General features: G+C 41.5%; 1 protein-coding gene across 4 annotated transcripts in view; it reads left to right on the plus strand.

Moving 5' to 3' along the window:
- The window catches only part of TLN2 (talin 2), a 443,808-nt gene that overhangs the window by 308,455 nt on the left and 109,163 nt on the right, over positions 1-26,190 (plus strand). For all 4 annotated transcript variants that reach the window (XM_029237651.1, XM_029237653.1, XM_029237652.1 and 1 more), the window contains 6 exons: positions 3,591-3,719; positions 4,888-5,001; positions 7,303-7,416; positions 15,310-15,444; positions 17,381-17,509; positions 18,755-18,857. In XM_029237651.1, the coding sequence (XP_029093484.1) occupies positions 3,591-3,719; positions 4,888-5,001; positions 7,303-7,416; positions 15,310-15,444; positions 17,381-17,509; positions 18,755-18,857 (724 nt within the window). The remainder of the gene's footprint in view (positions 1-3,590; positions 3,720-4,887; positions 5,002-7,302; positions 7,417-15,309; positions 15,445-17,380; positions 17,510-18,754; positions 18,858-26,190) is intronic.

Raw genomic sequence — 26,190 nt, forward strand, 5'->3', positions numbered from 1 at the left:
CATTCTGAGTTTCTTTTTGTGTATGGTGTTAGAGAGTGTTCTAATTTCATTCTTTTACATGTACCTGTCCAGTTTTCCCAGCACCACTTATTGAAGAGGCTCTCTTTTCTCCATTGTATATTCTTGCCTCCTTCATCAAAGATAAGGTGACCATATGTGCATGGGTTTATCTCTGGGCTTTCTATCCTGTTCCATTGATCTATATTTCTGTTTTTGTGCCAGTACCATACTGTCTTGATTACTGTAGCTTTGTAGTGTTGTCTGAAATCAGGGAGCCTGACTCCTCCAGCTCTGTTTTTTCTTTCTTAAGATTGCTCTGCCTATTTGGGGTCTTTTGCGTTTCCATACAAATTGTGAAATTTTTTGTTCTACTTCTGTGAAAAATGCCATTGGTAGTTTGATAGGGATTGCATTGAATCTGTAAATTGCTTTGGGTAGTGTAGTCATTTTCACAATGTTGATTCTTCCAATCCAGGAGCATGGTATATCTCTTCATCTGTTTGTAGCATCTTTAATTTTTCTTTCATCAGTGCCTTATAGTTTGCTGCATACAGGTCTTTTGTCTCCTTAGGTAGGTTTATTCCTAGGTATTTTATTCTTTTTGTTTTTGCAGTGGTAAATGGGAGTGTTTCCTTAATTTCTCTTTCAGATTTTTCATCACTAGTGTATAGGAATGCAAGAGATTTCTGTGCCTAAATTTTGTATCCTGCTATTTTACCAAATTCATTGATTAGCTCTAGTAGTTTTCTGGTAGCATCTTTAGGATTCTCTATGTATAGTATCATGTCATCTGCAAACAGTGACAGTTTTACTTCTTCTTTTCCAATTTGGATTCCTTTTATTTTTCTTCTCTAATTGCTGTTAAAAGCCAGTGATTCTTATCCAGGGCTCTGTTTCAGAAGCCTGTGAAACTTACTGAGGTACACATGCCTTAATTCCATCCCCAAAGATCCTAACTTCCGAGTTTGCTGCTAAGACCCGGTGTGTGTGTGTGTGTTTCACAGAAGATTCCGATGCCTACCTCCGGGTGAGAACTATTTTAAATGGATAAGGCTGTATTTATCTATGATGTTTTTATTATGCAATTAGTATAGGCTTTTGGTGAAATGAATAGAAAATGCAGTAAGTATAAATAAGAAAATAGAAATGACTTTCAACTTCATATCACCAAGGTAACATGTTGAATGTATTCCTATGCATTTCAGATTCATTAAACATCCCCACGGCTTAGCCTGCCTCCTTGGTCTCTAACAGAACAGGAATGTGTCTCAACCAAGTGTGTGAATTGCTTCACTTTCGATGTAATGTGACATGCAGTGACATCCAGTAGACCTTCCTCCTTGTCTGACTCACCATTGTATTACCTGAGGGGCTGATAGTCCTTAGAGATATGTCTTGGGTAGGGCTGAAGAGAGTCCCAAGGAGGGGCAGGGTCCGAACTTCCTTCCTCTGTCCCTGATCCCTCTTTCAGTCAAGAAACTCTGTTCCTTAGCATCCCTTTTAGCAAAAATACGCATTAGGGTTTTGGATTATAGTTAATTTTTTTAAGGTTGTTACTAGTTTTGTTTCCTTCTTTTTCTCCTAAGTTTAAAGAAAGCCATTTCAGGCAAACCCTCATGTTCACAAAAATTACTTGCGAGGCTAGAAAGAATCTTAGTGAAAAATCTAATCTGTCCCTTACTTTACAGATGAGAAAATTAAAACTCAGAAAGATTAAACCTACCATCACGTAACCAGGACTGAGCCAGGACCAATGTGCACATTTGTTTTTAGATGTGTAGTGCTCCCCAGACTGTTTCACGGCATTTTACCAAGTTACCAAAGTGTTTGTTATTTTTGTTTATTTATATTAGATGGGACAAGGTTGAGTGTTTTTGTTAAGTTCTTTTAACTTTTTAGTTAAAAGTTGATACTTTGTTGTCATGGCAGTATTTTAATTTGCTAAATTTTGTTGAAAGATAAAGTATGTACGATGGTTAGACTTCCAAAGAATATATTTAGTGTGAAGAAAAAAAATATTTCATAATCAGTAACTAAGATTTCAGGCCAAGATTAGTACCCCATATCTAATACACATTCATCATGAAAAAGATATTGCTAAGGAAGGATCCAGACACACACGTCAGTGTAACGTGCAGAAATGGTGCTTTCCTCCTGCTTGAAACACACAGTTAAGGCTGGCATGCCACTGGAGGCATTGATAAAGGAGTGGCTTTAGAAAATACTCGATGACCAGAAAAAATAAAATGACTCTTATAAACTTGCAGAAGAACGCAAAAGGAGCCCAAACAATCCTTTTATATGTGAAATGCAAAAATATAATTTTTTAGTTGCTAAAAACACAAAAATCAAGACTACTAAAAGTGGTTTAAATTTAAAAGAAGATTCCATCCAAGAGGATGGCAAAACAACTCTGTCACAGATGTTAAAGCTGTTCCATTCAGTGTGAATTCCTATGACTTTTTATACATATTGTCGTTCAATGAAAGAGATTTTTGCAAATTGGTAAATTTGGCAAGGTGTTCACATGGAAAATTGAGATGTTTAGAAAATTGATTTCGATAATTGGCGTGTTTCTTTCTGCCTCACAAGCAAATATTATTGTCCAAAAATGTTCATGGGAAGAAACTCATTCATCTACATACATCCAGTGCTGGTCACAAAGCATCCAGGCCCTGTGAGAAGACTCTTGATTGATGCTTTTATCTCAGGTGGACGTGGAAGACTGGATGTGCTTTAATTTTTTGTCGAGTTATTGGGCAGTAAAATTATCCTCTCCCTACATTACCTTTAGCCTTTCCCTGCTTCAAAATCCTACCCATCTAACTAAAATCCACTTGGACTCCTAACACACTTTAACCTACAGCAACACAGTAAAAGAGCTGTGGGCTTACACAAGGGAGACATGGCCATCGGCTGTGCACAGCACCCTCCTCTTTCCCTGCCTGGATAGGGGCATCGATTTCTCTCATTAGCACAGTTGGGGACCAATTCTACTTGGCTATATTTGCCAGGCCAGACTCTCTAGGAATGCAATTTCTAGACATGGTCTTTCTTGAACCACATTGGCTTATAGAATTTTGGATGGCGTTCCCATCCCCCCACTCCCTCCATCCAGGCCCCTGTGTTACACTGTAATCTTAGCCCATTCTCATTCACCAGTGCCGCAGGACAGGAGAATCTTTCAGCAGCAATATGTGTCTGTCACACCAATTAAAATACAATTCTCCCTGAGAGATGTGATCAGGAGGGAGATTTATCTTAACATCTTTTAAACCATTGGGTTTCTCACCACAAGGTAATTTATATGGATGATGAATGCTATGATCTCAAGTGTTTATTTATTTAATTTAATTATTTAATTTAATTATTATTGGATTTTTCTTGTTTAGCTGTGCAGTTTGGAAACATCCCCTTGTAGATATTTTTTTGTTGTGAGAGGAAACATCTTTATCATAAAGATACTGCTTTGGCTTCTCTCTTCCTGTTACTTGGTATTCGTAGGAAAAAGTAACATTGAAGGCGTGAATTCAGCGTCTGTGGCATGCTGCCCCTTGGACCTCTTGGAATCTTTCTTTTCACCTTCGTAGGGAGCTGCAGCCAACCCTGAGAACGAGGACCAGCAGCAAAGGCTGAGAGAAGCTGCAGAAGGTCTCCGGGTGGCAACCAACGCCGCAGCCCAGAATGCTATTAAGAAAAAAATCGTCAACCGACTGGAGGTCAGTAAAGAGGCTGATTTTCCAGGTTTTAGATTTGCATAGAGTCCATTGAAAGAATAAGCGAATTCATAAGGCAGTGCCCCTAGAAAGGAAGCTAAATCAAGATAGACGATGCAGTTTAATGCTTTAGGTGCCATGAGGAACTTGAACGGCTGGTTTAGGGACATTGTACGTTTATGTTCAGTGGTTTAGGTCCGTTGACACAGTTTGAAAAACTGCTTCAGTTCATGGTTGCACAATGCCAGAATCTTTTCAGAGTTTAACATTCTTGAACAGAATTCAAATTTTCTTTCAGGAGGAACCAGGTTTGTTGTTGTTGTTTTTTTTCCTGGCATTAAGGGATGTACACGTTCAGAAAGGACCTTTAGCTAAAAATGTATATATATTGTTGGAGGTAATACCCTTTCACGACTCCCAGTAGTTGATAGGAACTTCGGAAGACTGGAGATGGGCATAAATAGGTTTGGAAGGGAGTAATAAATACTTCTGTCGTCTTTCAGAATGCTTATTTATTCTCGGGAAAAAAAAAGTAATAGGCACAAATTCTGTAAGAAAATAAATCTCTCTCACAAATGTACACAGGAGATTCTTAGACTAAATTTGGGGGCATTAGAGGCCAGAGCTTGGCTCTAGTGAGGAATCCCTCCATGTGTAATCTGCTGAGTTCTGGAGGAAAGCTGACCTCCTTGTCCGTGGAGGGAGACTAGAGACTAAACACGATTAAGTACGCCAGTGGGGACATCTGGGCCTTTCTGAGCCCAGGCAAGTCAGGAGCCCCAGTGTTTGTGCTTGGTGCTTGACCCAGAGAGCAGCCCATGCTTCTTGTGAGAGAAATGTTTGTCTCCTAAAACATTTAGACTTAGTGCCGCTTATCAGTGGCATCGCGGTCCTGGGACTCGTCCCTTGTCTTTTTGAGAAATGACAGATGAACATCGGCACTTGAGCCTGTCTTTTTCAATTGTCCCAGGGTACTTAAACCAAAGGAAGACAACAGGGCGTGGCTAGGTTAGAATGTCATTGGTGCTGAAAGGGCGGAGTCTGTGCCTGGTGTGCCCTTTCTTGGAGCCGTGCGGTGACCCCCTTTAGTGGAGGGGATTTATATCAATGTGCGCGTGTGTGTGTTTGCACGTGTGAACCCTGCCTCACCTCCTCTTACTGTACTCCCCAGGTTGCAGCCAAGCAGGCTGCAGCTGCAGCCACGCAGACCATCGCCGCCTCCCAGAATGCGGCCGTGTCCAACAAGAACCCCGCGGCCCAGCAGCAGCTGGTCCAGAGCTGCAAGGTGAGGCACCAGCTGCCAGAGAGCCAGGTCTGCTGGAGGAGACCCTGATAACATTAGAGCGCCCAGTGCCCTGGTAATTCGGTTAAGACTGATCATCCAGGCTCCTAATCCAGTTTGTTCCGGCTCCCATGTTCCAGGTGTACACACACACGTCTGGTTTTTGTCTGTTACGCGAATGGCCTGTGTTTGGAAAGAGAACATGTTTCTCCCAGCATTGTCTTTCCTTTGTCTAGATTCTTTTCCTTCTTTTTGAGAGCACAAGTCAAGGAGGATCAATGACAAGGCCGTTGAGGGCTCTGAAACGGTAATGAAGCATTGAATTTCCAGAGTGCCTTCCTCCCTTTGAATGGCGGCCTTTGTGTTCAGTCTTCACTCGTCATGGCAGGGGTGACTTCCTGCTTTGCACTGATGGCACCTGAGGATTTATTCATCCTGTCTGGCCTCGTCGCTGTTGCACTCTGGTGCTTTCTGTGGTTGCCTCACTGATCTTCCGAGACCTGTCGCCGACGCCGCGCTTGAAGCCAAGGTGCCGCAGAGGGTGTCCACCTCTGCCACCTTCTCTGAGCGCCCAGAGTTAACTGTCCCGGGAGAGCCCCGAGTGGTGCCAAAGGCACATCTCATTGCCTGGCCATCGCCCACATGTTGGCACCATGCCTGACTGAAGTTCCCTGCAGTGCTTGCGGTTCGCCGTGGGAGCTGGGTGCAGAGGCATCTTGGATTTGCGTGGGCTCTGAGCCTTCTCTCTCCTTTCTCAAATCTCCTCTGTGAAACCATTCACATGTGAGGGGTGTTGCTGCTTCTACTTCAAAAATGGCTTTACTCCTGTGGGGAGGCCACCCAGGGCCCTCCACGTCCTGAATCCCAGTTCTCTGAGGCTAGCCCCTCCCTGCGGAGCAAGTTTGCTCTGGTGGAAAAGCCTCAGCAATGCAGGAGGACCCTGTCCTCGGGGTTGTGCACGTAAAGAGGGGTTTTTTTCTGAGAGCCAGGCCCCTGCGGCGGAGGGAGTTGGTTTCCAGTTGGGGCCTGGCTTCAGCCGCCAGCAGGGGTAGCAAAATGGCATTTCCCCTTCTCAGGGAGCACAGGCTACTTGTGTCCAGGAAAATAGTATGAACCTTCCCCCTACTTTTTATGAACAAACAGAACATACTCAGCCCGTGGGTATCTCTGTCAGGGAACGAGAGCATTACTGTTTATCAGGTTGCGGTGCAGAAGGTAAAGTGGGCCAAGTTCCTGGAGCCAGCAGAAGAGGATGCGAGGGAAATTCTCCTGGAAATTTTTTTTTTTTTTTTTTTTTTTTTTTGCGGTACGCGGGCCTCTCACTGTTGTGGCCTCTCCCGTTGCGGAACACAGGCTCCAGACGCACAGGCTCAGCGGCCATGGCTCACGGGCCCAGCCGCTCCGCGGCACGTGGGATCTTCCCGAACCGAGGCACGAACCCGTGTCCCCTGCATCGGCAGGCGGACTCTCAACCACTGCGCCACCAGGGAAGCCCGAAATTTTTTTTTTAATTCTTGCTGGAATGGCCTCCTGAAAAGAACATGTCACCAGGGTGGACTGCTCTTGGGCCCTTCCTTAGCAGTGACGGTCACTGTGCCATGGCCTCTGAGGGCCTGGTTGGTCAGATGTGGTGTGGCGCAAAGGGACAAGCCAGAGGACTTGTAGAGAGGGAAAAGGCCAGCATCTCCTAGGCATCGTGGAAGACGGTCACTTTCAAGTGGCCTCACCTTGGGATGCTGTCCTCCCTCCCCTATCCCGGGCATTGGGTTTTCCCATTTGAGGAGTGAGAACACAGGAAGAGAGGAACCACAGTGACATGAAAGCTGACAGACGGAACGTATACCCGCAAAGTCAGATATCGAAATGCTGAAGTATGCTGTTAGTTGAGTGCTTCTCTCACTTTCTTCTGATCACTGGACCATATGAATTGAGTTTATCTACCTGTGAATTGGATAGATTCTTGGATGCTAGGGTTTTCAACACTAACGAGCCAGGATGGTGTGAGCTGCAACTGAGGAAATTGTTTTAAGGCTTCGTTATGGAGAATCGCCTTGTGCTGCGTGTATTGGGACCGGGGGGACCACAGGGAAGAGCGTGTGTGGGAGGAGCCTACCCACAGGTACTGTGTTGGCAAGGGCCCAACGGGCTAAAGCTGCTGAGTGAATCCAAGGTCTGGGCCGGGCACCCCCAGGAGGGAAGGCACATCCACAGAACATTATCACTGGGGGCGTTTCCCCACACACCCCGTTTTGGTACATCACCATCCTGGGTGTGCTCAGTTTTCATTTTCCTTGCTTCCTGTAGGCGGTGGCTGATCACATCCCTCAGCTGGTCCAGGGGGTCAGAGGGAGCCAAGCCCAAGCAGAAGATCTCAGTGCCCAGCTGGCACTCATCATCTCCAGCCAGAACTTCCTCCAGGTACCACGGAAACATTCACCTCCATCTTCCCCGGAACCTCAACCCACCCCCACCCCACTGCCCACTGGGCAGGGGGTGCCCTTTATCCTTAAGGAGAGGACTTCACAGATTCCGGAGCCAGAGCAAAGTCTTTGCAGTAAGCAGACCTGGAAGCAGTTTCAGGAGAGGGAGATGCAGCTTGGCAAAGCAAGATGCTGATATGCAGGGAAATTGCCCCAGGAGATGGCACATTATCCATTTTGCTCTCTGTATTTCTCTTCCGTGAGGGAAACCATGAAATAAGCTGCACTTTTTGACAAACAGCCTAGTATAGTAGTAAGTATTGCTTTAGGTGTGCTAGTTTCCAGAATACCTCATGCCATTATTCATAGCCAGGGAAATAAGAATTTGTGAGTGCATCTTCTCCAAAGGTGTGGTGGTTTCTTGTGGCAAATATAGAATTAGTAAGTATTGTCAGTCTTTGTGAAGTGTGGCTGGGTTCATTTTCTTTTTAATTAAATATAAAATGTGAATATTAAGTTGTGAACACTCCCTTTGTAAGTACTTCTTTCACATCTCTCGGCACTTTGTCTACTTGGATCTCCTAAACAGTCCATGTGGTTTGGCAAGTTCCTTCCTCGTCCCTGTCTATTCAGATCTGTAATTACAGGACCCAGTGATACTTCTATTTGGTTAATTCTTCAAGAGCCGTAGCTCCAACATGCAGGGATACGACATGAAATGTTTGTGCTTCCTCACATTTTATCTTCATACATATACAAACGTATTTATGTATGTATGTATTCTCTTGGGATTCACTGTGTATTGACTGTTTTTCACATTAACATTTATATTATGAATATTTGTGAATTTGAATCATATTCTCTCATATACTATACTCATTGTTTAGCTGTTCTGTCATTCGACATACAGGTTGTTTTCAATTATTTGCCGTCATAAACAACCTGTGATATGATGGAAAAAAAAAATCTTGGTGTGTGCTCAAATCTTTGTGCCCCTCTTGAATTGTTTCCTTAGGGTAAATTACTAGAACTAGAATTGCAAGCAGGTTATTTTTATCTTTGGGACATTGAGAATTGTGGCTTGGACAAGTTGTTTGTCTTCTGCTGTAGGTGGTTACAGGTCCTAGAATCAGTTGTGTTGTCCCACTGCTGGCAGGATCATCGGGTCTTATGATAGTACAGTGTGGACATGGTCCAGGGGTCACTGTCCCTGCCCTTGTTTTTCCTGTTTCTTTTGTTCTTTTAAGTTTGCTACTGTAGACGGATCAGATCTTAACAAGAATAAAGCCAGAGTCAGAAATAAATAGAAATGGAATCAGCAGATCAACAAGTTTTAAACTTTTTTTAAAGTTTACATTCTAAACTCTTTTCATACATGTGGTAAAATTGCCCTTCCAGAAGGATGAATGAATCTAAATTTACAACTAGCAACATATGGAGCACACTTTTTATTTATTTTTTTCTCTTTGTTTTATTTTATTTTAATTTTTATTGGAATATAGTTGATTTACAATGTTGTGTTAGTTTCATGTGTACAGCAAAGTGAATCAGTTATACATATACACATAGCCACTCTTTTTTTAGATTCAAGTGTGGGGTTATTATTTTCTTATTGGAGTATAATTGCTTTACCACGTTGTGTTAGTTTCTGCTGTACAATGAAGTGAATCAGTTATATGTATACATATATCCCCTCCCTCTTAGACTTCCCCCCCATCCTACCCATCTAGGCCATCACAGAGCACTGAGATGAGCTTCCTGTGCTCTATAGCATGTTCCCGCTAGCTACCTATTTTACTCATGGTAGTGTCCATCCTAATCTCCCAATTCGTCCCACCCTCCCCTACCCCCTCTGTGTCCACATGTCTGTTCTCTACGTCTGCACCTCTATTCCTGCCCTGCAAATAGGATCATGTGTAACATTTTTGTAGATTCCACATATATGCGTTAATATACGATATTTGTTTTCCCTTTCTGGCTAACGTCACTCTGTATGACAGACTCTAGGTCCATCCACATCTCTACAGATGACCCAATTTCATTCCTTTTTATGGCTGAGTAATATTCCATTGTATATATGTGCCACATCTTCTTTATCCATTCATCTGTCGTTGGACATTCAGGTTGTTTCCATGTCCTGGCTATTGTAAATAGTGCTGCAATGCAATGAACATTGGGGTACATGTGACCTTTTGAATTATGGTTTTCTCAGGGTATATGCCCAGTAGTGGGATTGCTGGGTCATGCGGTAGTTCTATTCTTAGTTTTATAAGGAACCTCCATACTGTTCTCCATAGCGGCTGTATCAATTTACATTCCCACCAACAGTGCAAGAGGGTTCCCTTTTCTCCACACCCTCTCCAGCATTTATTGTTTCTAGATTTTTTGATCATGGCCATTCTGACTGGTGTGAGGTGAAACCTCATTGTAGTTTTCATTTGCATTTTGGAGCACACTTTTTAATACCTCTTTTCCAAGTTGGGAAGTCAATCATTTTTTGAAATGTTTTTGCCAATTTACTTGGTTAAGTTTTTATTATTTGATCTTGCGTGTCCTTGATTTTCACAATGTTAAACATTTTTCATGTTTCAGTTATTTGTTTTTATTACGTGAACTTGTCTCTTCATGCTTTTTATATACTCATGCTGATTTTTCTTACAAATTCTCATGAATTCCTTAAATATTAATAAGATTAACTTGTGTCCTTGGTATTTATGATCTGGCACTTAAATTGTTACAGCTTTACTAAGAGCCGTTGTATAGCGTACATATTAAAAACCTTAAAATTATGTGTACTTTTTGGTCCAGAAACATTTATACAAAAAAGTTATGAACGTGTACAAAATTTTAGTTACATAGGTGTTTATCATATCATTGTTTATTATATTTGAAAACATGGAAAGATACTTAACAATACAGGATTGAAAAGTGATAACTGATCTGTACACAGGGTATTAACATAGCTATGAAAAAGATAGACTATGTGGAACAAGGAGATTGGAAAACAGAATAAATAGTATTATCTTACTTTTGAAAATATATGTGCCTGCACATAGACACCCATGCATGGTGAAATTGTCCTGGGTTCTGAGATGTGAGAGGTCACTCGTTTCATTTTGTGTCCCTGTATTTTTCTAAGTAGTCTATTACATATATTTGAGACACAGATTAAAGAGCTGTTCCAAGAAACACAAACACATTTAATAAGAAACTCCCTTTCAAATCTGTTTTAAATAAGAATTTCAAGCCACTAGCCCAATTTTACTCCCCACTCCACCCCAAAAGACACATACTTTTTTTTTTGAATACCTCTATTGGGGTATAATTGCTTCACAATGTTGTGTTAGTTTCTGCTGTACAACAAAGTAAATCAGCTATATGTATACATATATCCCCATATCCCCTCCCTCCTGAGCTTCCCTCCTACCCTCCCTACCCCACCCCTCTAGGTCGATACAAAGCACCCAGCTGATCTCCCTGTGCTATGCGGCTGCTTCCCACTAGCTATCTATTTACATTTGGTAGTGTATATATGTCCATGCCACTCTCTCACTTCGTCCCAGCTTTCCCTCCCCTCCCCCTGTCCTCAAGTCCGTTGTCTACGTCTGTGTCTTTATTCCTGCCCTGCCTCTAGGTTCATCAGTACCGTTTTTTTAGATTCCGTTTTATGTGCGTTAGCATATGGTATTTTTCTCTTTCTGACTTACTTCAGTCTGTATGACAGACTCTAGGTCCATCCACCTCATTTCAAATAATTCAATTTTGTTCCTTTTTATGGCTGAGTAATATTCCATTGTATATATGTGCCACATCTTCTTTATCCATTCATCTGTCCATGGACATTTAGGTTGCTTCCATGTCCTGGATATTATAAATAGTGCTGCAGTGAACATTGTGGTGCATGTATCTTTTGGAATTATGGTTTTCTCAGGGTATATACCCAGTAGTGGGGTTGCTGGGTCATATGGTAGTTCTATTTTTAGTTTTTTAAGGAACCTCCATACTGTCCTCCATAGTGGCTGTATCAGTTTACATTCAGTTTACACTGGTGCAAGAGGGTTCCCTTTTTTCCACACCCTCTCCAGCATTTATTGATTGTAGATTTTTTGATGATGGCCATTATGACTGGTGTGAAGGGATACCTCATTGTGGTTTTGATTTACGTTTCACTAATCATTAGTGACGTTGACCATCTTTTCATGTGTTTGTTGGCATTCTGTATGTCTTCTTTGGAGAAGTGTCTATTTAGGTCTTCTGCCCATTTTTTGATTGGATTGTTTGTTTTTTTGATATTGAGTTGCATGAGCTCCTTGTACCTTCTGGAGATTAATCCTTTGTCACTTGCTTTGTTTGCAAATATTTTCTCCCATTCTGAGGGTTGTCTTTTCGTCTTGTTTATTGTTTCCTTTGCTGTGCAAAAGCTTTTAAATTTCATTAGGTCCAATTTGTTTATTTTTAGTTTTATTTCCCTTTCTCTAGGAGGTGGGTCAAAAAGGATCTTGCTGTGATTTATGTCATAGAGTGTTCTGCCTGTGTTTTCCTCTAAGAGTTTGATGGTGTCTGCCCTTACATTTAGGTCTTTAATCCATTTTGAGTTTCTTTTTGTGTATGGTGTTAGGAATTGTTCTAATTTCATTCTTTTACAGCACCACTTATTGAAGTTTTCCCAGCACCACTTATTGAAGAAGGTGTCTTTTCTCCATTTTATATTCTTGCCTCCTTTGTCAAAGACAAGGAGACCATCTGTGCATTGGTTTATCTCTGGGCTGTCTATCCTGTTCCATTGATCTGTATTTCTGTTTCTGTGCCAGTTGTAGCTTTGTAGTATAGTCTGAAGGCAGGGAGCCTGATTCCTCCAGCTCCGTTTTTCTTTCTCAAGGTTGTTTTGGCTATTTGCAGTCTTTTGTGTTTCCATACAAATTGTAAACTTTTCTTGTTCTAGTTCTGTGAAAAATGCCATTGGTAATTTGATCAGGATTGCGTTGAATCTGTAGATTGCTTTGGGTAGTGTAGTCATTTTCACAACGTTGATTCTTCCAATCCAAGGGCATGGTGTATCTCTCCATCTGTTTGTCTTGTCTTTGATTTCTTTCATCAGCGTCTTATAGTTTTCTGCATACAGGTCTTTTGTCTCCTTAAGTAGGTTTATTCCTAGGTATTTTATTCTTTTTGTTGCAATGGTAAGTGGGAGAGTTTCCTTAATTTCTCTGATTTTTTCGTTGTTAGTGTATAGGAATGCAAGAGATTTCTGTGCATTAATTTTGTATCCTGCTACCTTACCAAATCCATTGATTAGCTCTAGTAGTTTTCTGGTGGCATCTTTAGGATTTTCTGTGTATACTATCATGTCACCTGCAAACAATGACAGTTTTACTTCTTCATTTCCAATTTGTATTCATTTTATTTCTTTTTCTTCTCTAATTGCCATGGCTAAAACTTCCAAAACTATGTTGAATAATAGTGGTGACAGTGGGCACCCTTGTCTTGTTCCTGATCTTAGAGAAAATGCTTTCAGTTTTTCATCATTGAGAAGGATGTTGGCTGTGGGTTTGTCATCTATGGCTTTTATTATTTTGAGGTAGTTTCCCTCTAGGCCCACTTTCTGGATTTCTGGAGAGTTTTTATCATGAATGGGTGTTGAATTTTGTCAAAAGCTTTTTCTGCATCTGTTGAGATTATCATTTTTTTAAGTTCATAGCATATTTATTGTTAATGAATTTTTCCTAGTTAGTATCTGAACAATATATACACTTATAAAATAAACATGATACCAGATGCTACAGTACAGATTTTCTTCTTTTTAAATTTTCTACATCTATACTCTCATATTCCATGTGATCCAGTTCTCCTACCTCTTCCCTCTATTCTTATGACTTTGAAACCTTCAGCCAGGCAGCACTCCATGATGCCATTTGATACAAACACCATCATAAATACAAACACAAACTCAGGCACTTGGATTACAAGGCAATCAAATGGTTTTATCCTTCAGTTTGTTAATATGGTGTATCACGTTGATTGATTTGCGTATATTGAAGAATCCTTGCATTCCTGGGCTAAACCCCATTTGATCATGGTGTATGATCCTTTTAATGTGCTGTTGGATTCTGTTTGCTAGTATTTTGTTGAAGATTTTTGCATCTATGTTCATCAGTGATATTGGCCTGTAGTTTTCTTTCTTTGTGATGTCTGTCTGGTTTTGGAGTCAGGGTGATGGTGGCCTCGTAGAATGAGTTTGAGAGTGTTCCTCCCTCTACTATATTTTGGAAGAGTTTGAGAAGGATAGGTGTTAGCTCTTCTTTAAATGTTTGATAGAATTTGCCTGTGAAGCCATCTGGCTCTGGGCTTTCGTTTGTTGGAAGATTTTTAATCACAGTTTCAATTTCAGTGCTTGTGATTGGTCTTTTCATATTTTCTCTTTCTTTCTGGTTCAGTCTTGGAAGGGTGTGCTATTCTAAAAATTTGTCCATTTCTTCCAGGTTGGCCATTTTATTGGCATTAGTTGCTTATAATAGTCTCTCATGATCCTTTGTATTTCTGCAGTGTCAGTTGTTACTTCTTTTTCATCTCTAATTCTGTTTATTCGAGTCTTCTTCCTTTTTTTCCTGATGAGTCTGAGTAATGGTTTATTAATATTGTTTATCTGCCCAAAGAACCAGCTTTTAGTTTTATTTATCTTTGCAATTGTTTCCTTCATTTCTTTTTCATTTATTTCTGATCTGATCTTTATGATTTCTTTCCTTCTGCTAACTTTGGGGTTTTTTTGTTCTTCTTTCTCTAATTGCTTTAGGTGTAAGGTTAGGTTGTTTATTTGAGATGTTTCTGGTTTCTTGAGGTAGGACTGTATTGCTATAAACTTCCCTCTTAGAACTGCTTTTGCTGCATCCCATAGGTTTTGCGTTGTCGTGTTTTCATTGTCATTTGCTTCTAGGTATTTTTTTTATTTCCTCTTTGATTTCTTCAGTGACCTTTTGGTTATTTAGTAGCATATTGTTTAGCCTCCATGTGCTTGTATTTTTTACGGTTTTTCTCCTGTAATTGATATGTAGTCTCATAGCATTGCGGTCAGAAGAGATGCTTGATAGGATTTCAGTTTTCCTAAATTTACCAAGGCTTGATTTGTGAACCAAGATGTGATCTATCCTGGAGAATGTTCCATGTGAACTTGAGAAGAAAGTGTATTCTGTTGTTTTGGGATGGAATGTCCTATAAATATCAATTAAGCCCATGTGGTCTAATGTGTCATTTAAAACTTGCATTTCCTTATTTATTTTCTGTTTGGATGATCTGTCCATTGATGTAAGTGGGGTGTTAAAGTCACCTACTGTTATTGTGTTACTGTCAGTTTCCCCTTTTATGGCTGTTAGCATTTGCCTCATGTATTGACGTGCTCCTATGTTGGGTGCATAGATACTTACAATTGTTATATCTTCTTCTTGGGTTGATCCCTTGATCGTTATGTAGTGTCCTTCCTTGTCTCTTTTAGTAGTCTTTATTTTAAAGTCTATTTTGTCTTATATGAGTATTGCTACTCCAGCTTTCTTTTGATTTCCGTTTGCTTGGAATATCTTTTTCCATCCCCTCACTTTCAGTCTGTATGTGTCCCTGCGTCTGAAGTGGGTCTCTTGTAGACACCATGTATATGGGTCTCATTTTTTTATCCATTCAGCCAGTCTGAAGACACATACTTTCTGTTTCAAACATTCCTAGAATGTACTGCCCTAGAGTATCTGATTTCAGTTGGCAATTTTGGGGGGAAACTAGATGGTTTTAATATTCCTTGTTTTAGGGCAAAGTAAGTTCTGGCTGATAAGGGGGCATTGTTGTTTGGTTCTCTACTCTGACTCGTGCTGCCCAGGAGCTGTCTTACTTTCAGCTTTTCTCTCCACAGCCTGGAAGCAAGATGGTGTCCTCTGCTAAAGCCGCAGTGCCCACTGTCAGCGACCAGGCTGCAGCCATGCAGCTGAGCCAGTGTGCCAAGAACCTTGCCACCAGCTTGGCAGAGCTGCGTACTGCCTCGCAGAAGGTAAGTGGACCCTTGTCATGGCAGTTAGCTTGTCAGGAGTGGAGCTTTTAATTCCTTACTGTTGGTGTGACCTGGGTGCTCCCCAGGGCCTGGACACTGCCTGGCATATTTCTTGGTGCAGTTGTCCATTTCATCTGCTTGACCACTAAATATGCTCGTGTGGATTGGCTTTTGCCACGTTTAGCCGCTATCTCCTCGACTTAGTTATCACCTTCTGGTTACGGATGACTTTGGTTACACTATGCTAAGTTGCATACTTCCCCTCCTCCCCTGCCCTGGGACAAGCAATGGTCTATTTCTCACAGTCTTAGGGGAGACCGGTCATCAGTTTCTTGGTGCCAGGTAAACTGTGGGCATAGTAAGTGATGATATCTTCCAGGTGTTATCTTGTGAACTTAATAACATTATATAGGCAGCAAATCTACTTTGGAGGATCACCTATGTTATCTTTGCCCTGAGAGGTTTCCACCTCTTAAATGGGAGCATTCACCTTAACAAGATCCTCAACAGAACAGAACTGGGGATTAATGCATTTCTGTCTCTGGGATGTGTTAATTACCAAAGGGCCTCATTACTGTACTGTTTGATGTGGTATTAGCATGAAGTTCTAGCATGAATTCATTTTTCCTCATTGTAACAATCCCTTTATAGAAACAGGCAGCCTCATATATGAGCAAGGGAAGAAGGTTAGAAGCTGATTTGAATTTATAATATAAACAGTGCACTACATCACCAAAGATCAATATCTAGAGTCTTAGGTTATATCTAATAAAAAAGTTATTTTGAGCTCTCTTTCTCAAAGAGAGGTCCAGGGACCATCTGCACTGGAATCACATGGGGGCACTCAGGATGCAGGTTCCTGGGCCTCACCTCTGAGCACCCCAGTCAGAATCTCTGGTCATAGAGCCCAAATATCTGCATTTTAACACGTTTCCTCAGTGACTGAACGACACACCCACCTCCAGCAACTGCTTTGGAGCAGTGAGCCCCGAAGTGGGACTCAGGCAACACTGTGCAGTGGATTCAGGAAGACTCTGTGAGAGCTTTTTATGATTTTAACATATAGTGTAAGGGTTAAGAATACAGGCTCTAAAATCCGACCACCTGCATTCAAATTCTCTCCTTGCCATTGACTAATTTTGTGACCTGGGCAAGTTAATTAACCTCTCTGCCTCAGTATTGTCACCTAGTAATACTCACACATAGAAATCAATCAAATAGTGTGTACTGCTGCTGTTGTTACTATTATCTAAAAAAGAAAAAGACGTTAAGATACACCAGTATTTAATATACTTGTATGTGTATAATTTACTAACATTTACGTGTATAATTTATTAACATGCGTGTTGGGGGTGTGTGATCAAAGCATTTGGAGACCGCTGTTCTAGATGATCACAAGAATGAAGTAGTTTTCTTAAAAGTTTTTATTAAGGAAAAAAATCTTTCATAGCCTTCAGTATGGAACGATAATGGTTTACAATCTAGAAATGTGTAAAGAGATTCAGTAAGGTTGACATAGACTTGTCTGTAGAGTCCTGGGCTCAATTGTTTATTCGTTCCTTCATCCACCCCACGCTTCCCAAGTTTTTGTGTGCACACATACTGTGCTAGGTGCCCCATGTCTAGAACCCAGACACAGTGAATAAGGATCCTCTTAGTTTGAGAGGTAATGTATTTCAGATATAAACAGCTTCAAGGAAAATTTAAGTATATCCAGTTATGAGACACACATAATTGATTATTTAGGGAACTTAGGACTGAGGTCCTGATTGAGCATGATTTTGTGCTCTCAGGAAATGCTTGTTACCCTTGCTTCCTATTGCTAGATTTGGAGAGTCATTGGTTGTATCCAGAAAGGCATTTCATATGTTGCAAGGTACTGGGGATGCTTTTCCCGAGCAGACTGTTGTGCACATATTCCCACCTCTGTTGACAGGCCCATGAAGCCTGTGGTCCCATGGAAATCGATTCAGCACTGAGCACTGTGCAGACCCTGAAGAGTGAACTGCAGGATGCCAAGATGGCTGCCGTGGAGAGTCAGCTGAAGCCACTCCCAGGGGAGACGGTAGGAGATGTTGGTGGCAGCTGGGGTCTGGGACTCTACCTCTGTTAGGAAGTCAAGACATTTTTAGAGTTGGGGGGGAGGGGTGGTCAGTGTGTCTCAGTTTCAAGTGTTTTTAATGCAAAGCCCTAGAATAGCCACATTTTCTAGAACAGTGTTATGATAGAGATGGCCCTGAGGGGGCCTCTGGTGATGGGCCTGTGTGTACCTGCCTGGAGTGTGGCTGGGGATGACCAGGCATCAGTTCCTATTCATCCCTCTTTTCCATAAACAAGACCTGCTGGCGTTTGAGGCCAGTGTTCTAATCCTGCAGGCTTTTTCTGAAAAGAATGCCCAGTGCAGCTGGAGGAGTTCTGGCTTCTTGGTCCAGGTTGTGTCATCCACTACCTAAACAAATGTGTGTACTGTGTTATACTGTTGGCTACAGTGGACCAGGCTCTGTTTTTTACTTGAAGGAAATGCCTCTCTTAGAAAACATGTTGTGGGGTTAAAACTGCATACATTTCCTGATGCTTTTCTGAACTCTTGCAGCGTGCCCGGAAGTTCTCTTCCAAAATGTTGTCCTCATCTAGTAATTGAATAATTACCCTTACCATAGGACTTTATTGACTTTATTCTCTGAATTATTTATTCCGTTGACAAAGCAAGACGACGTGCTCGTCATGGGAAGCAAGCTCTTTGCCCGTTTTCATAATCTCATTTACCATCCCAAACCTCTATTCCTATTGCATTTCCCTCTGGTTAGAACTCCGCAAAGTATAATGATCAAATTGAACAATGTTAATGGTCCCACGTGCCAGGAAGGTGGAACAGCTGGATGTCTGCTCACTTCCTGCTAAGGCATAATTAATTCTCACTAAGGATTTGTTGCAGACTTCTGAATTAGCTTCTGAAAGCATAATACTAATGGCTACCATTTGTTGAGTACCTACGTTAATTCTCTGAAAACCTTCTGAGCTAGATACTGTGATCTCAGGACACAGAGACTTGGAGAGTTCAGTGACTTACCCCAATCTCTCAACAGCTAGCAAGTGGGGAAAGGAAGCAGAGGGCAGGGTGTGAACTCATTTGTTTATCCTGAAGCCTGGGTTCTTTCCCCTCTATCACCCTACTTCTTCTTAGTGCCATTGGTGTATTAGGTGGGAAAGAGTTGAGGCCCAGAAGTTTGATCTGCATTATTTTGGGGCTAAGACTTTAGTGGATGATTTGCCTCTTCTAAGCTGTCTTCTTCCTTGAATCTTCTTACAGCTGGAAAAATGTGCTCAGGACCTGGGAAGTACATCTAAAGCAGTGGGCTCCTCCATGGCGCAGCTCCTGACCTGTGCTGCTCAAGGCAATGAGCACTACACAGGTGAGACTCACACCCTTCGTGATGCCCTGAGGCCAGGTACAGACCACTGGGCTGGTGCGGGGAGTTTGTTGATTTGACAATGAACCTGACTTTTTTATTTCAGCAGTTCAACACACATTTTTCAAGCACTTTCAACATGCTTGTTACTGGGCTTGATGCTAAGCATACAAAGACTAATCAAATATGATTCCCTCAAACTATTTGAGTCACCCCTATTAGACTATAAGCAGATGGTAATTATAGACCTCTGCAACTGTGTATGTCTCTTGAAATACCACTAAAGGAGAGAAAGAAAGAAAAAGTCAAAGAAAATGAGAGAGAAGAAAACAAATAAGATCTCAATGAAGTTGTCGAAGATGGAAGGAGACAGATGAGTGGTAACTGAGAGACCCCAATAAATAAAAACCTAAAGTTGTCCAGGGATAGAGAAGCTAACAAGAAGCAAGCTGATTGGTGCTGCAAAACTCTGGGAGGGTTTGAGCCCTGGAGACACCAGGTATCCCTGAAGCAGGAGTACTGTATAAGGAACAGAATGTATAAGGAAAAATACCTGGTGATACAAAAAACAAAAAAGAATGTTCTCATAGTCGGAAGTCTGTTTCTATCTAAAATGGAGACAACAAGAAGTTTCCGTATTAGCCCATTACTTGAAAAGGAGAACTACATCAGGACCTCCCTGGTGGCGCAGTGGTTAAGAATCCACCTGCCAGTGCAGGGAACACAGGTTCGAGCCCTGGTCCGGGAAGATCCCACATGCCACAGAACAACTAAGCCCATGTGCCACAACTACTGAGCCTGCGCTCTAGAGCCTGTGAGCCACAACTACTGAGCCTGCGAGCCACAACTACTGAGCCCACACACCACAACTGCTGAAGCCCGCATGCCTAGAGCCCCTGCTCTGTGACAAAGAGAAGCCATCGCAATGAAAAGCCCGCACACCACAACGAAGAGTAGCCCCTGCTCACCGCAACTAGTGAAAAGCCCGCATGCGGCAATGAAGACCCAACACAGCCATAAATAAATAATTAAATAAATCCATCCATCCATCCATCAGAAGAAGAAACCTTAAAGAACTGAGTGGCTGTATAAGTAGGAATCAGGTGAAGAGGAGATGGATTGTTGCTTTTGTTATATAGTAGTACGGCTTGAATATTTTTTTTTTTGAAATATACATTACTATTAAAGAATAATATACATCCAGAGGAGAGTATAAGTCCTAAATGTATATCTTCCTGAGTTATCCCAAATTGAATACACCTGAAAAACCCCCACCAAGATCAAGTAATGAGCACTTTTGGCATCCCACGGGAATTGCTGGGTCGTAGGCTGTGCGGCCACTCAGCTACAGTCCTTCCTGCAGTATCTGAAATTTCCACTTGTTCTACATCCTGGTCACCACATCTGCTTTGTCAATATTAGCCATTCTGTTGAGTGTGTAGTAGAATCACGTTATGGTTTTAGTTTGCGTGTCCCTGAGGAACAGGGCAGTTGAGGATATTTTCAGTTTATCAGCCATTTGGATACCTTCTTTTGTGAAGCATCTCTTCATGTCTTTTGCCCATTTTTTTAAAATATGACTTTTCTGCCTTTTCCTTATTTATTTGCAGCAGTTAGTTGTCACGTATATATGTATTTCTTGTATCTTGTGGCTTAACCTTTTCACTGTTTTAAAGGTGTTTCTTGATAAACTGAACTTAAATTTTAACATAGTCCAATTTACACTTCTCCTTTATGGTTAGTGCTTTTTGTGTCCGATTTAAAAATTCTGCTTCTCCAAGTCATGAAGATATTCTTCTCTGTTATAGTCTAAAGGCTTTGTTGTTTTACTTCCATATTTAGAACTACGATCCACCTGCAATTGAGTTTTATATGTGGGCAAACAGGGTCCTAGTGTAGTTGCTTTTGCACCAGGGCATCCATCCATTTGACCCAGCACCACTTTCTGAAGCAACCCTCCTTTCCCCAGTGGTCTTGAGGGCAATTTCATTATAAATTAAGGGCATAAATGTGAGTCTGTTTCTGAACTTTTGCTTCTTTTTCATTGCTTTAATTGCCTGATCTTACCTTAGCACCATACTTTCCTAATCACTGCAGTTTTATACTAAGTGTTAATATCTGATACTGTGAGTCCTCTGTCTTTGTTATTCTTCCTCAAGTTAGTGCTGACTTTCCTTGACCCTTTGTATTTCCACATCTATTTTAGAATCAGCCTGTCAGTTTGTACCCTCCCCCCAAAAAAAAACCCTTTCGCTTGTTTTTTTGTTTGTTTTTTTGATCGGGGTTACCTGAATCTGGGGATAGTTGAAATCTTTACATTACTGAGTCTTCTAATTTGTGAATGTGGTATATCTCTACATTTCTTTAGATTTCCTTTCTCTCAATACTGTTTTATAGTTTTTTGCATAGAAGTTTTTGTTTTCATTAGAGTGTGAGTTATAAATCTTTTACTTTCATTTTTTCTCTATGCGTATATTTAATGCATGTGTGTGCATGCATACCTACGCGTATCATGTAGTTGTTCTTTCAGAGGGGGAGGAGTTGTTTGTTGGTGAGACAGTATTTTCCGTTCAATTGGAGCATTTGGTCTGTTTATATATAATATAATTACTGATTTTGTATTTGTCATGTTACTATTTCTTTTCTATATGTCCTACCTATCCTAGGCTCCTTTATCTCTCCTTTCTTGCTTTCTTTCAGATTTATATGTGCTTTTTAAAATCTATTTCTCTTCTCTTGATTAGTTTATTAGTTCTACCTTCACTGCCTATTCTTTTTTTTTTTTTTTTTTTGGTGGTACGCGAGCCTCTCACTGCTGTGGCCTCTCCCGTTGCGGAGCACAGGCTCCGGACGCGCAGGCTCAGCGGCCATGGCTCACGGGCCCAGCCGCTCCGCGGCATGTGGGATCTTCCCAGACTGGGGCACAAACCCGTGTCCCCTGCATCGGCAGGCGTACTCTCAACCACTGCGCCACCAGGAAAGCCCTTGAACAATTTTTTAAAAGTATAATATAAGTTAGTATGTTTACCTCTTCCTGGACAGTGCAAGAATCTTGGGACACTTAAACTTCATTGACCTTTCTTCCAACTCATTCATTGTTGTTGAGTGCTTTAATTCTACATATATTTAACCTCCTCAGTACTGCCTCAAAGTTGTTTCATAGTCAGTATTGTTTAAATGCTCCTCCATATTGACCTTTCCATTGCTGTTCATTCCTTTCTGCGTTGCAATGTGCTTCCACCTGGGATTATTTCCTGTCTGCCTAAAGAACTCCCTGCATTAATTCCTTTAGTGTGAGTCTGCAGTGACCAATTCTTTCAGTTGTTGTTTGTTTTAACATGCCTTTGTTTAGCCTCTATTTTTGGTAGATAATTTTACGTGTTGTAAAATTTTAGGTTGGCAGTTATTTTCTTCCAGCATTTGAAGGTGTTATTCCGTTGTCAGCACTTGAAGGTGTTATTCCGTTGTCTTCTGGCTTCCTTTATTTCTGTTGTGAAGTCAGCTGTCGCTTTACCCTTCCACAGGTCATGTGGTTTTAGTTTTCCCCTCTGCTACTCGTTTTCTGGATTTTCTCAGTCTTTGGTTTTCAAGCACTGTGCCTAGAGGAGTTTTGTTTTGTGTCATTTTGCCTATTTATCCCACTTTGGGTTTTAGTACTCCTTAAAGATGGGATTTGCTGTCTTAGATCAGTTTTGGAAAACTCAACCACTATATCTTCAAATGCTGCTTCTGTCCCATTTTTTTCTCTCCTCTTTGTACACTCCAGCTACCCCCTATGTTAGCTATTTTCACTGTTTTGTGTGTCTCCTATGCTCTTTTCTATATTGGCCGTAATTTTTCTTCTCCATGCTTTATTCTGTGTGGGTTTTTTTTGGATTTATCTGCAGCTCACTATTCCTCCTACCTTCAAACTCTTCTATTGAGTTTTTAATTTTAAATGTCATATTTTTCAGTTTTATAATAACCTTTTGATGGCTTTCTTGTACTTTCCATTTCTCTGCTGAAATTCTCTATCTTGTCGTCTAATTTCTTCAACATAGTTTTTACATTTACTTAAAGTCTAGGTTCAATAACTCCAATGTCAGGATCACCTACGGGCATCTTGTTATCTGTTTTGTTTTCTGTTTTTTTTTTTTCTCTTCTTGGTTTTCAACTATTGACCTTATCTCCTGATGTTTCTGATTTTTTTTTTTAATTTAATGCTAATCATTGGTATTTACATTGTAGAAGTAATTTGAGGCTCTAGATTGTGTTTTCTTCCATACAGAGGCTTAATCTTTTATTTTAGCAGGTGGTTAAAAAAGGAGAAGATCACCATAATACGAGCGGAACCGAACTGATTGGATATTGCAAAGTCCATTTGCAGTTTACCTTGTAGGGTGCATCCCTCGTGCCTCCTGTCTAAACATCTGTGATGTTTATGAGGGCCATTCTGATTGTTGAGCTCAGAACTATGCTTCTTTTATCTTCCCATCCCCATGCGACTTCAGAAAGTTTTGCTCAGCCTCTCAGTTTCTGGGCAACAGTTTACAAATTAGAAAATGCCTTGAAGGGGGGAAAGCAGTGTTGTACTCACTTCTCTGTACTTTCTTTCTCTTGCAAGGTCTTGGCTTTCGTTACCTTGGTTCCTTGGTATCTCTCCAGTGCCTTCAAACAGATGTTTTGTCTGTATTTTTCCAGAGTTTCTAGTTGTTTCTCTGAGGGGGAGGGTTCATCTGCAATGAGTTATTCTTTCCATCACTATAAGGAAAATCCTCTTTGGTTCTTCAAAAACTGTGTATATTTACTATTTTGAAAATAAGAGCACAGTAGGAGCACAAAAAGATTTACCACAGCAAAGTGTAATATAGTACCTGCAACAGTAAGAATGTACAATTCTGTCCTCATGAGAGGGTGAGGGAACGTTCCACAGCAGAACTGACACCTGATCGGGGTTTGAAGGATTATTACGACTCACTTAGCTTTCAAGGAGAAAGAAAAGTGTATGTAAATTCTTAAAAGCTTAGGGCATATGAGAGATGTAGTTTCAAGAACTTCTACACATTCCTGAAATCTTGCCAGATTTTGTGTAGATGATGAAATGGATTTTTAATGAAGGAAAGACTGCTTCACAAGTTGCGTCATCCAATACTGATAACATCCAGGATGACAGACTGTCTAGTTGATGTCTGAAGAACAGCCTAGAAGTATCCCCATTTCATTTTGGCAGGCGCCAACTAGGTGGTGGTGGCGGACTTGGGAACAGCATACGTGAAGTCCCAAAGGCAGGAGAAGAAGGCTGATGAAATCAAGTGAGAGGATCCAAGTAAAAGGCAGGGGGGTAGGGAGTAAGAAGATAAGGCTGGGAAGGTCAGCTGGGATCAGATAGTAAAAGGCCTCGTAAGCCAATTTAAATACATTGAAATTGAAGCTCAGAGCATGTGAAAATACTGAAGAATTTGCATCTGTCGACACAGTCTCGATTGCCCTTCATGCACTTTGCCCTTCTTTTCGTGTGCTGATAAATTGGAGGGAAGCAAAGTTGGAGGCAGGGAGACCAGTGAGAAGGCTGTTGCATTCATCCAGATAAGAGTTGTTAGTGGAGATGAAGGATGGATTAAAGAAAAAGAGACCTCACGGTTGTTGGTGACGGATTAGAAGTTGGTAGGAATGGGAATAGGGAAAGCAACACGGACCGCTCTAAGTTTAGCCTGATAGCTGAACGAAGAGTTGTATGAGTCACTGTGATGGAGACACAGAGCCATTGGCAGGCATGTTGAGGGCTGGAGTTTAGGGATGCCAGGTTCAACTTTATTATTATTATTGTTGTGGAGGGGGGGCTGCCCTGGGTCTTTGTTGCGGCACACGTGCTTTTCGTTGCGGCACGTGGGCTCGGTAGTTGCACCTCATGGGCTTAGTTGCCCCACAGCATGCGGGTCTTAGTTCCCTGACCAGGGATCGAACCCACATCCTGTGCATTGGAAGGCGGATTCTTAACCACTGGACCACCAGGGAAGTCCCAGGTTCAACTTTAAATGGATTCCATTTGAAATCCCTGCAGGATATCCACAGAGAGGTGCCCGTTAGGCAGCTGGATATTTACCTCTGGAACTCAATAGAGAAGTCTGGGCTGGAGATAAATATTTCTAAATGTTTAATAAAATGATAATGATTGAGACCATGGGGGTAGCTAAGTTTGTGTAAGGGAGAGTGGTAGAGTGAGAACAATTTTATCAGATATAACCCTATGGAACCCAAGTATTTCAGGAGAAGGCTGAGCGTTAGAAATCCTTGAAAGAAACGAGAACATGCAGCCTTGGAGAGACCATGGAAACCAGGAAAGAGGGATGTCTCTCGACTCACAGAGATAATTGCTGCCTGGAAAGACACTGCAGAGAGGGACTTAAGAAGCATCCACTGGCTTAAGGAAAAACAAGGTCACTGCTCTCCCTGTTGAAGGCAATTACAGGAAGGTTGAAGAATGGATGGGAAGCAGGGAGAGAGCAGAGTGTGGACAGCTTCTCCCTGGGTGTCAGTTCCCTCGTCCATACCTAAGATGTGTGGGATACTCAGAAGTTAACACATGAGCTGCCACTGGACTAGGTTCTAATGCAGATGTGGTTTTATTCGGCCAGTACAGTGTTCAAAATGCATTTCTTCTCGGCTGAGTACAGTTACATAGACAGAACACTTTCCAGATCCTTTGGGACAGATTAAAAAATCTTGCATACTTGGTTTTTACCTTGTGAGCTTGATACGTGGTCTAATGCTGTCTACACACAATCTACGTGAATTCTGATCAGGAGTAATTACTATTACAAAGAATTCCCCTGTATTTCATATGACTAATGTGTCTCCCTAAGACTGTTGCTGAATATAATTTGAGATCTAGACGGCAGGAATGCTGTGAACGTCATCTGTGTCTTCCAAGGATTGTGGTTATTGAAGCAGGGAGTCTGCTTCAGTGTTTCGCATTGGCACTTCTGGGGTGTGTTGCACCCTTGACTACAGGAACAATTTTTGGGGGGGGGAGGGTGGTGATTGCTCAGAGATATGACTCTGATGATTCTCATCGTTACCATTGAGAATATTGCTGTGAATTCAGCCACATACAGCCTTGGATGGTCATTTGCTCCCTGGCATCTGGTGGCCTTGTTTCATCCTTCTGTTGGTGTGGCTTCCACTTTGCGGGAAACCTAATGCCTCCAAAGAGGATTCTTGATGTGCCTTGAGATTTCATAGTGAGTCCTCAGCAGAAAACACGTGGGGTGGATATACCTCGGCTTTTGGAATTCCGCTTTTCTGGTTTCTGCCTTTTGGAAAAATTGTCTGAGCCTATACAAGGCTTTTCAGTAAA

Source organism: Monodon monoceros, unplaced genomic scaffold (genome assembly GCF_005190385.1).
Source record: "Monodon monoceros isolate NGI ecotype Baffin Bay Population unplaced genomic scaffold, NGI_Narwhal_1 Super_Scaffold_21, whole genome shotgun sequence".
NCBI lineage: Eukaryota > Metazoa > Chordata > Mammalia > Artiodactyla > Monodontidae > Monodon > Monodon monoceros.